At 37.1% G+C, this 12,295-nt stretch overlaps 1 protein-coding gene across 3 annotated transcripts in view; it reads right to left on the bottom strand.

Moving 5' to 3' along the window:
- Positions 1-3,894: 3,894 nt before the first annotated feature.
- LOC119729603 (dynein heavy chain 6, axonemal-like) overlaps positions 3,895-12,295 on the bottom strand; it is a 75,355-nt gene continuing 66,954 nt past the window's right edge. Inside the window, exons 67-72 of one of the 3 annotated variants that reach the window (XM_038202232.1) lie at positions 11,687-11,747; positions 10,965-11,128; positions 10,318-10,422; positions 8,792-8,818; positions 5,137-5,359; positions 3,895-4,569 (exon numbers count right to left, since the gene is read on the bottom strand). In XM_038202232.1, the coding sequence (XP_038058160.1) occupies positions 4,466-4,569; positions 5,137-5,359; positions 8,792-8,818; positions 10,318-10,422; positions 10,965-11,128; positions 11,687-11,747 (684 nt within the window). In that variant the 3' untranslated portion in view covers positions 3,895-4,465. The remainder of the gene's footprint in view (positions 4,570-5,136; positions 5,360-8,791; positions 8,819-10,317; positions 10,423-10,964; positions 11,129-11,686; positions 11,748-12,295) is intronic. The other 2 variants (XM_038202233.1, XM_038202235.1) reach the window with 2 other exon arrangements.

The following is a 12,295-nucleotide window of genomic DNA, read 5'->3' as shown; positions in this document are numbered from 1 at the left end:
TATAACATACTAATCCTCCAAATCCATTAATTTTTGAAAATTGCAGCAAAAGCAAATGTTGTACATTCCCTTTAAGTTTACTGGTTTGTATTGATAGGAAGACATTTGTTTTATTTTCCTAAACTTCACTCATATCCTTGTATTTTAAAATTGAATTATGGGCATTGTGACAAAGTATTTTTGGGGTGGGGTGGGGTGGGGGGAAGTATCGAATAAGCCGTGCTTTGCCCTGGTATTCATGGGTTAAATCATGGATTCTGAAGCTAATTTGAATATTTATTCACATTTTTGAAAGTGTCTTATTTCACCAGCTAAAGAACCAAAAAAAAGTGAATCAAATTATTTGAAAAATTATACAGCATTTCATATAGTTTATGGTTTTACTATCTTGTAATTAAACCTATTTTAATAGATAGTTATTCAATCAGTATATTTTCAAGGTGTAATTATTTACATTTTAACTTTGGCAATTGGACTTTTCCCAATAAATGTTATTCTGCCTATGAACATGTGCGAAATCCGTTGGTCGCACCACAAACCAACAAATCTTGTTTGTCTGGTCAAATACCAATTGGCATATCTTGCGTATTAACCAGATACGACATATGCTGGGTTTTTTTTTTAGGTGCGACCAACGATTTGTAACTTTGCAGGCTGAATTCTATGTGTTTTTTGGGATGTTTGAGATGGTTGAGGGCAGCATACATCCTGTCCAGTATTGTATTTGAAGTTTAGCGATTCTGCAAATATGCTGCAGAAAATTTTAGAAAACACAATTGGAGGGGGGGGGATGGGATAGTTACTACCAGTCTCAGAAAACTTTCCCTTAAAGCTGAAGAACCAGGAACACATTTGAGGCCGAGTTCTAAAATTTCCATTCCAATAATGCATTTTTTATTTGTCTTGTCAAAGTTTCGCTTGTTAACATGACTGCAGAATAAGTCACAGGAGCTTATTTTTGTAAGATGATAGAAAAAGTTACTTTCAGTAACCATCTTAAAATCTGCACAATTTGTTTTTGAATTTACCAAGTCCAGACAAAGAAAAGAAAGAAATAATACAGCTTTTGCAGTCTGTTGAATGTTTTGTTGGGGCGATAGGTTTTATCCTAGGTTAAGTATTTGGAATATCATTATGCATTTTATGAGGTACAGGGTTGCCTATAAGGTGCAATTGTTTTTATTGTCACAGTTTTGTATTTTTGTAATTTTTGCGTGGTAATGTCATGACTTGTGATTGGCTTGTTGACTTGGTATATGACTTGACTAAAACTCTTACTACAGGTATGTTCATGTAAACAAAAATGGTGTTCTGTCGCAAAAAAAAATCAATAAAAAGCACAATACAAGTCCATCAGAAGTCTATACTGTCTAAAAGTCAAGTCGCAACCTAATCATATGAAGCGTGACGGAAGTATTCCATTGTTATTGTTCATATCACTCCACGGTGGTTGTCACTGCATTTTTATGAGGTACAGGGTTGCCTATAATGTGCAATTTTTTTTGTTATTTAGCTTACGTTTGTTTTACGGCTTATTTTAAGCATGGTATGAGGCAGAGAGTTGTCTATCAATGCAAGATTTTATTTACTTACTCATTCCAGTGTGGATTTTTTTAAACCGTTTTCATATGCTTGCTTAATTGTGTGTTTATATATAAAAGAAAACAAATTTCTAATCAAAGCAGTTCAGGTCAGGTCATTTGGGATAAAATCGCTGACGTGATGTTATGTTATGCGGACGCACATTCTGCTTGTAGTAATATGTGAGCGTCATGCGCCCTGCGGTTCGTGTGCCTTCGATGACCACCGTTTGATTATCCCAAATGACCTGTTGGCAGTTGAAGTACTGAACTGGCTTACTTACTTGAGGGAACATTGAGGCATTAATACTGTGCTATTGTGCTTCCGATATAAAATAATCTAGCATATTATGTATGAAATATTCACGTGAAGGTTTTTTGTATTGTAGTTGCATGATTATATTTTCCCTGTAAATCTTGATAAATTTTTCACAAAATTTTCAAAGTGCATTTTTTTAATGGTAAAGGTGAATGAAATGTCACAATTGACGACATCATAATTCTTTGTTACTTCCACTTTTGCATGAAATCTGAAACAGGCATATAGCCGAATACTGTAACTTTTTATACATTTTGTAACTGCCTACCACAAAAGGGATATTTATAATTTGGAGAGCCCTTTTTTAGATTTACAGTTTATCTATATTTGAGAAGAGCATCTTTATAATAAACACTGGATATGAATTTTATCTAATATGAAAATTACCTACATTTTTATTATAATAATGTACCAAATGATTTTCGGCATTTTAAATGAAAACTGCCAAATTGTATTTTGCGATAATATGGATATTGTGGATTTTAACTGACTGTGAATAAACCTGATTAAAGGATGACCGTTGCTTCCAAGCCTACTAAGGCCAAAAAAAATAATAAGTCGGTCTCTGGTCAGATTTTAATCATGCGCGTCAATCTTTTTTTTGCCAAAAATGTTCCGCGGTAGCTCCAACAGCGCCTCCTCAATTTATTTTACCAAAGAGCAACAAGGAATGGCAAATTGCACCAAGGCAAATGATCGAGAGCACCAAGGCAAATTATGGAGGACACCAATGTACATGAGGACACCAAAACAGCAAAATAGTACCCCACCTTGTCTGTCCAATCCAAGCTTGAAGGAAAAAAAAAAGCATCAATTCCGGAACTTTGGTCTGACCAGAGACCGAATTTTTTTTTTTTGGCCTAATAGGGCATTCTTTGTTAATTATTGAACTTTTTATTCCAGTAAGTCTAATTATTTTTATACAACGCCTGAATAAATCCCCTTCATCTGATAGGTAGGCCGTTGATCATGTGTCATCGAGTTATTCGACTCAATGCACAGTGCAGCCGCATGACAAAAATGGAAGTTCTAATCCACGGTACATAGAAGTTCCATTGCTTGGTCACACCATTGGTGACTCGGACCAATCAGATGAGGAGGATTTATTCAGGTGTTGTAAATAAAACAAATAACGAATGTTTCAAATTTGTGCAATGGAAAGAATAATTTCATGAGGTGAGTGGAACGTTCCATTCCACTCGGCTTTGCTGCCTCGTGAAATGGAACATTCCATGTCACCTCATGAAATTATTCTTACCATTGCATTCACAAACATTCTTTATGTGTTTACTATACTTTTTGTATTTCTTTTTGTTTCTAATACACACAGAAAAGAATACTATTGAATAATAAATGTATGTATCTGAAACTAAATATTTTTTATAAGGAAGGCCTTTGATGCTCAAATAAGTGATATATTCATGTGGATATGAGAGAGTAGAAACTACGCACACAATTTGTTTTTATAAAAATAACTGCAAACAAATCAACAATGAAGTATTTGTCAAACACTTTATTGCTTTCAAATATACAATGCATCACACTGAAAGTTAAAAAATATATCCAATACTTAGTTATTTTCAAAATTATAACAGTCACTTTTTTATATCACTATCAAATGGATGGAAAATGAAGACAATTTTTATTGTAAAAATTAATTTGCTGTGTAATACAAAACCAATCACTATGCTTTTTTTTTCTTGGAAATTAAGGCACTGTACTCTCATGAAATAACATGGCCAATCAAAACTAAAATTCATAACAAAATTCAACAAGGAACAAAAATTTGTTTGCGAATGGACGGAATGTTACTGCCTGAAATTTCATTGGAATAAAGACAAATTGATTATAGAGAAACAATTGTGTCTTGTGTATTATTTTTATTATAAATATAGTAGAAATTAAAGGGAAAGTAATGCTTTTCAATAAGTTTAGAACATTAAGAATAGTAATATCAAGGTTTTGACGATCATTTCTACTTTTATAATTGAAAAATTTGGAAAGGCATGTGTTCTCTAAAAATTATTTATGTATTTATTTACAGTTTCAAGTTCTTTCCTACATAACTTTATATGCATATACGTTTAGATGGACCCAACCCAACTATCTAAAACTATATACAATAAATCCACACAGGAAACTATTTACAAAAGCATTATAATTTACCTGTTTATGCAAAACACAAATTAGGTCATCAACTCAAATCACAAATCATTAGTTTTTGCCACTCTTTTTTTAGCCACACAAACTTGGAATGAAATATACAAGTAATAATTCGATAATTTCGCAAGAAGCAAACAAAACATTTACGGTGTATTTTAATACGTAAAACGGTGGATTAAATTCAATCTGTCAAATACAAAATTATATGCCTTTAAAAAGAACACCACTTTTTACATCAAGTAACAAAACTTTTAAATATACCGAATATCCTTTTGGAATGAATTGTAAATGGTTTGGAGACATTCATTTGTAACTCAACTTAATTTTTGTATAAGTTTTAAATCCACCAATAGCACGCCAGCTAATACATAAACTTGTGAAGGTGAATATGGTAGGCTGGTTCCTATTCGTTGAGCTGGCAGAGCAGGGCGGAGCCTTTGGAAATCCAGTAATCCTGAGGTTGATTGGACGGAAGGTGGACAGCCACGACAAAGTTGGTGGAATGACCTACAGTGCAGAAATGAAAATAAAGGTTGATGACATGTTTTCTTAACCAAATGAGGGTCAAGACACGCGGTCAAGACCCCAGGTCGAAATTCAACGTCCAAGTCTAAATAACAAAAGTTTGATTCCCAGAAAGGGGCTAGCAATTATTTTTTTGGGGGGGAGCATCTTTTTGAAATCAGTCTTTGTCTTCTTGTAGATATGGAGGGGGGGGGGGGGGGGGGAGGGATGGCAAAGTTTCCTGGAAAAAAAACCCCAGAAAATATCGCAAATCTATGCTTTGATTCAATATGTCAGCCCACCCCCCCCCCCCCCCCCCCAAGGAAAAAGCTTGACCTTAGAAAACTTCAGCCACTCCTTTTAAAAAATTCCGATCCGTCACTGACTTGGCCTTGTTAGCAAGTTTTAAGAACTCTGAAATCTACACGTTAAAACTTCTTAAAATGGCTCGCTCTTTGTACACCTATTATAGCTTTGAGTGACGTCACCCGGCTGGCTTTAGGGAAAGGGAGACTGAGAAAACAGGAATGAGAAAAGAGAATGACACATTTTAAGCACAGTCTGACCCACCTGTTGTGGAGAGTGTGCCTGCCCTCAGCCCAGTCTTGTACAGTGGGCTGATGTAATTGATGGGATCGGGGCTGAAGTTCATCTCTGGTTCCATCAGCATGACAGGCAGCGTTGGGTTCATCTCACCAGGGCGGGAGTCGGCCAGTTTCATGGTCTCATCGTCCCAACGACAGGCGTCCATGAACAGACCGTGAACCAACACGCCGTTCTCGGGTGAAGGAAGCTAGCGTAACACAAGCAGGTATTAGAAGAAAATTTATGATCAAAGGAAATGGTACATATAGAATGAGTGACCATATACTGCATTCCGGTCACACTGTGTTAACGTCATACCACACATGTACGTCATATGCAAGTCACATGTGCACTCCGTGTGTACCTCGTGTGCACCTCATGCGAGCCTCATACCTTGTGTGTACCTCGTGTGTACCTCATGTGTGCCTCATGTGCGCCTCAAGTGCGCCTCATGTGCGCCTCATGTGCGCCTCATGTGCGCCTCATGTGAGCCTCATGTGAGCCTCACACCTTGTGTGTACCTTGTGTGTACCTCGTGTGCACCTCATGTGCGCCTCATGTGCGCCTCATGCGAGCCTCATGTGAGCCTTATGTGTATCTCCTGTGTACTTCTTGTAAAGTGACTTGTTGCTACATGAATCCAGTTTTTGTTAGTAATATTTCTTTTTAACGTGCAGTTATTAAAGTGTGCTGTCAAAAACAAAAAAAGGGAACTGGGGTTTGAAATTCTTGTTAAAAAGAAAACCATGCACATGAAACTGGCAAAAAAACATGCTTGTTTGCCAGTGACAATTTGGTTTCGTGAAGAGGTAGTGAGGGACTGGTTGAGTCTACATGAAGTTGTCTTTTTCCAATGGCGGAGCTGTGTAACTTCTTGAGCAAACTGAAGACACACTCACAATTGCTTACAATCAAACTCACTCTGTGTGCACGTCCTCTTTATTTTGAAGGAACGTCTTAATTTTTGAAGTCTGTTACCTCCTATTGAGTTTGAGGTTGAGTATTTGAGTATCAGTAAAAGTGTACTAAAGTTTTTGAGTTTGAAAGTGTACTTTCAAAATGCTTTTATTTTAACCAGAATTAATTTCCTGGGCTGAAATTTGGGCTTAATATCCCTTTCCGACGGATCAACACACCTCGGAAATTCCCAGTTTTTGAGTAAAATCCACATATCTATTTCGTGATAACCTTGTGGAGACTTATTCACCTATAGAAATTGCTCTGTGGAGACGTATACAATCTTTTGTTCCCTATTGTGCACATGTCTCCACAGGGTACCGTGTACCAGATCACGAGAACAAAGAAATGACTTGATGTGTTGGTTCATCAGTTCATTATTTACTCCCTGATTAGGAGTTTTTGTTCAATAAATTCAATTTTGTGACAGGTATGAGGACACTAGGTCTATTGGGAAACCCTGCCAATAAAGACTTTCATGCTTTGATCAATTTTTAAATCTTTTTTTTTTTCTGTAGTCCTCAGTTGTAAAGAGGCACAAACGCACTCATAACGGAAAAACACATCACACTATGAAGCTGAACAGTATGGATGATGGACTGTGTTCAAAACCACACTTTTTCCCTTCTGTATATTCACTTAAGGTTAATTGATATTTATTTTAAATAATTAAAGACATGTCACGAGATGCTGAATTAGTAAAACAATACCACCAAATAAAGAGGAAAATATTCAGATTTTGAATTAGTGATTTCAGCGCAAAGAAAAGATCTTGGAAGTGCATTTGCAACAAATTGACTTGTTCTTAGGGTGGCACTTAAGATTCCCTTTCCGATTGGGTTAGTGTTTCAAAATTGTGCGTTGCCCTTCGATCCAGTAGCCTTAGCACGAACAATGCGCAGTTCGTATAAGATTACGTCAATGAAGGGCAAACACTTTTACCGAAAACATTAATATTTGTTTGTAGATTGTGTCTACCAAGTTGACCATAACCGTTTAGCAAACTCATGTTAATGTGCAAAATAAAGTATGTTTTGTCCATCAAAAATTGAGGTCATGTGACTGATGAAAAGGATGTTTCCATAATGTTGAATGGGACACTGCATTTCTATCACTCACATGACAAAACAAAAAAATACACCAATGATACTGATATGAAAAAATTTTGGTCAGAAAGTCGGTTCCCGCTTATGGCTCTGCGTACAGTGAAGAATTACCTTGCTTACTCTATAGGAAAGAGTGCACGACATTTTGAGGTTAGTGTATTCCGCCAGTTAGTAAGAATTTGTGGCCTTTTGTGAATCCTGTCTCTTAGGATTCTGTGCTTACAGGATTAGTGCAGAATTTGTGTGCTAAAACTCTAAAGTAAAGTTTTGACACTGTAGGCGAAATATTCCGTGCTTAAACGGGCCAGGAAATTGGACTTAATTTTACATACCACACTTGCCAAATCATACAGGTTTGTTTATGGTGTAAATCGAGGATTTTCTATTGCTCCTCTTCCGTTTTCCTTTGTTTATACACTAACTTTTTTGCAACAGCTCTCATTGGTTTTGTACACGTTTTCTAATCCAGGTCGTCCTTAATTTGGTTCCTGTCCTCAATTCATCGATGATGTTGCATGTGTGTGTCCTCGATTTACACCATAAGTACGCACACTGTATTTGTGTCTTGACTTTAAAAAGTTGAAGGGTATTATTTATCGAATTACATTACAATGTTGGATATAAAGGGAAAAAAAGTCTACATCTGTGCACAGAAGACCATTTCATTCCTGTGTTCATTAACATTATTAAAGGCCCGTTCATTAATGCATGCCACCAGCGGTCAATGTTCCCCAACCCATTGTCTCATAGTGGATATTCCATGCACATAGTAGCAGACACGGCAAACCCATGGACCTGAGTTTGGCTTTCAATGTGACACCGCCATGAACCCAACGATGTCGGATATTTCTCTGTTTGAGACCAAACAATGTTGCGGTTGAGGCAGTTGTGATGGTTCAAAAGTAAATCACAAGTAAATCACAAATCAATTCACAATTCCGGTCAACAGAATCAGTGGATGAACCACGACAAAATGTTACATGTGAGTTGACTTGGGAATTAATAACTTGGGATATGACTAGTGATTTGTGACTCATCACAGAAAACATTGACAAAAACATTGGGACAAAATGTGATGCGATCAAGCTAAATGAGTCGTTTGTCGGGAACTTTCACTTGGAGATTTAGGCCAGAATAGGGCCACTTCATCACATCACTTCATCACATCTCTTGGTGTTCTGACTTCTATAATTTTTGAACTAAAGATGGTATCAGCATGCGGTTTTCACAGCAGTAATGCTGAGATTGTGCTCTTTTCCAAACTGTAAAAAAAAAGAAAAAACTGACCAGGGTCGACAAACGACTCATTTAGCTTGATCGCATCACAAATGTCTGAAATTCTACCAAACATTAGATGAATTTATTATTTTTTTTTCATTTTTCGATACTATAAGCAGAGATAGTTGTCCACACAGCCCATTCCGTGCCTTTGGATACTGTGCATGGAACTGCCACAACGAAAAACGATTTGTAACATTGATATATTTTTATTATGTGTCACACTGCAAATCGAAAGTGCTGCAATGCCACTTTACCGGTGAAGACATAAAACACACACACGCACACACGATACTCACTTCTGAATCTACACTAGGCTCGTTCGGCTATTTTTTTTTCAGGGGAAAAGGGGAATTATCCATAATATTGGATGGAGGATGGGGTGGGGGAATGGAGGTTTTGGGGAAGAATGAAATCAAAATGTAAAGTTAGCCGATGTAGGTACACATGCTTGAATGAAACAAAACAGGATTACATGCAAGTTGAATAGGAAAACTAAAATCACGGCCAATTAATTTTGAAAATGATGCTTTACATAGAACGTCCGTTATGCATTTGGTTATCGCATGTAGTACAGCTGGGTTTTTTTTCTTCAGAAAAATAGATTGAAAATTTACTGCGACTTGAGAAATTTAAAAAAAATTAAGAAACAGGTTTTGGTCATTTGCATGAAATGTTACAAAGCTGAGCATGTAAAAATTAAGTTACGATGAGACTAGCCTATTATGAATTAGGCTATATAGTTTCAGATTATTGCAAGCCTATGCATACTACAGCTGCAATAAACTTTCCGCAAGAATAGACAAAGAATTAGAAGAAAATAAACAAATCTGTTTAAACTTCAGCACTTCAAAAATTTGGAATAAAAATTCTCAAATTCAAACAGAAATTAAAAAAAAAGAATCAACGAAATAATAATAATTAAAAAACAAAACAAAACAAAAACACAGGGGAAAACACTTAAAAAGTAGTGGAATGATGTGAAATGAAACAGAAAAGAAAATAATTCAATCCTTGGGGATCTATTTAAAACATAACTAAACTGAATTAGAAGAGGAAAAATAATGACAAATGTAGGAGACCTCAATATCCTGAACTGAAAACTAAGAATTAATTAAACAGGAATTAATGGAACGGAGCTAAGTTTTCCGATACTAACCTTGTCTGCTTCCAACAGATTTTTTAAAACAGTTTCAGTAGTCTAGACACGTCTGTCCTCTGATCTGTCCAATTTCTACAAGTCTTTTCCTGACTAATTTCTGTCCTTTTCAAATCACTGTTTTCATTTTCCTTTACAACAATTGGAGCCATTGATCACTGGACAATGGGACAAGGCAGTTTTAGCTGTAGCACTGTGGTGGCTATTGCTCCAAATTGCAGCCGCAATGTTACAGGACGATCTGCAATGTCCAGTGCGCGCATTGAAGCAGGCTCTCGCATTTTTGTCTAAAAAAATCTTCTGTTCCTACCACTGTCTGCAAATTTTCAAGCCTGTCCGCCCTGGTTAACTAAAATTCTTTCAAAAATAAAGACAACAAATTTCCTTTCTTTTCATGAGAATCTACCTAGCCTGAAATGTCTAAGCTGTCTTTCTGTTAGCATGCATGCTGGTCTTCCCTAGCACAATACTGCACTTAACCTCACGAGAACTAAAAACCCTGCATGAAAATCCTTTCGGCTTTTTCTACGCTCGCTATTTGTGCACAACCTCCCTCGCGAAATCTCTAATTTTAGAACTCAATGAATCATGTCTGCCTGTCCCATATTGTCTATTTGTCAGTCTGTTTGTCCGATGTACTATCCTGTCTAACCCTAGCTAGCTTACATCATTCTTAACACAGACGCAGGTAATTTCCACCTCATCCTCTCCACCTTCTGCCTGCTCCCTATCCTTTGAGGGTGGATCTCCTTTTCCCTTACTACCTAAGCCCTGAGATGTTGAATGGGAAAATACGTGAGTCAGGTGAATACAATACACTGATTCTTATATCAACTGCAATATTATGTGACATATTTAAGTGTGATTATATTGCCTTCTAATCCTTCATTTCTCTAAACTCAAAAATGGTGATTAACATTTCTGTGTGTGTTGATGTACCTAATCAGGATAACACAAAAGTATATTTTCTGTGAAATTTTTGCTAGATTTATAAAATGATACAACAAAAGGCTAAATTGAAGTGTCAATCTAACTATTTTTTAAAAAAAATATCCTATCAAATTCTGTTTTCTCATCAATACTATAGTAATATATTCCAAAGCTCTTGGACTGCTTTCAAAGTTTGTATTAAAAACCTTCCTTGGACTACCAATGCATAAATCTAATTGTGAACACTAATCCTGTCAAAGATAGTTCACTAAAAACAAGAACAGAAAATTTGCGGGTTTTCTGATGTAATCTAAAAAGCTAGCAGCAACTGTCAACAGTTTACATGAATGGGAGACGAAGATCGCTACCCTCCTTGCACATACCTCTTTGTCAGAGTCTGTCACCTGACCGAAGGCCAGTTTCTCCTGTTGCGCGTCGACTTCGGCTTGGTCTCGGTAGTTGGGCAGGACGGTGAACCTGAAGTTGAGCTGATCGATCGGGTAGTCGTACTTACGAGCGTGGTTCTGCAGCGTGCCAGTCAGGAAACCTTCATTGGAATACACAATGTTGTTGTCATTGATGATTGGGAGACAGACTCAAGAGGTGGTGTAGCACAGCCAATTGTTATTGTCTGGAGAGGTGTGTAATATTCACCCTGCATAAAACACTAAAAAGCCACCATAGCCAGTCAGTCAATGGACACAAATTGGACACACAGCAGGAAGACGCACGTACAAAAACTGGTGAAAACCTTTCCCTTCTGGGTCACTTACAAATTTCTTGCATTGTCCCTGATTTTTTTGTGTTTTTCCCAAATTCCCTAAGTTTTGCCCGACTGGAAAAATGGAAACTCATTTTCACGGTTTTCCCAGATTTCCAACCCTGTTCAAATTGGTTAAGCAAAGATACTATGTGCTTCGCCGGTAAAATTACAGGTTACCAACCAAAAATCATGTGTGGCATTTAATACTTTTCACTGGTTCCCAGCAGATTTTGGCTTAGCACATATATTGGGTAAGTGGTATTTCTGCTTTCTAGAAGCTCCGTGAAATTGACCCCAGAATAAGTTTTTTTTCTTCGGCAGGATGAAGTTACAGATTGTTACCTTGTGGGAAGAAGAAACCTGACAGCCAGTATGACTTGGGTTGGCCGTGGACGATCCAATGCTGCATGGTAAAACAGTCGGAGGAGACAAGAATAAACAACGATCCAAAGAAAATGAATACAAATATAACGGACGAGCCTTAACGGGCTCTGTGCGCAAAACAAGAGAGAGCGCTTTTTTAACCGCTTTCGAGAGCCCTGTGGGCGGGACACACCAATGGCGGTACTGGTTCATGCATGTCTGGCGCGAAGTATGCACGACTTATTTTATTCTGAATGTACACAACGCCATAGCATCTTCGCGTGAGCATCAGGCGTCATCGGCAATGCTTTGGAAAGCCTGTTTTAAACCAGTTATACCAGTTCAAAACCAGTTTATACCAGTTCTAAACCAGTTTGTACCAGTTCAAAACCAGTTTGTACCAGTTCAAAACCAGTTTATACCAGTTCAAAACCAGTTATACCAGTTCAAAACCAGTTTGTACCAGTTCAAAACCAGTTTGTACCAGTTCAAAACCAGTTATACCAGTTCAAAACCAGTTATACGTTCAAAACCAGATTATACCAGTTCAAAACCAGTTTGTACCAGTTCAAAACCAGTTCAAAATTA

The sequence above is a fragment of the Patiria miniata genome, unplaced genomic scaffold (assembly GCF_015706575.1).
Source record: "Patiria miniata isolate m_02_andy unplaced genomic scaffold, ASM1570657v1 HiC_scaffold_21, whole genome shotgun sequence".
NCBI lineage: Eukaryota > Metazoa > Echinodermata > Asteroidea > Valvatida > Asterinidae > Patiria > Patiria miniata.
The sequence above is the reverse complement of the archived record's forward strand: the minus strand, read 5'-3'. Positions and strand labels throughout refer to the sequence as shown.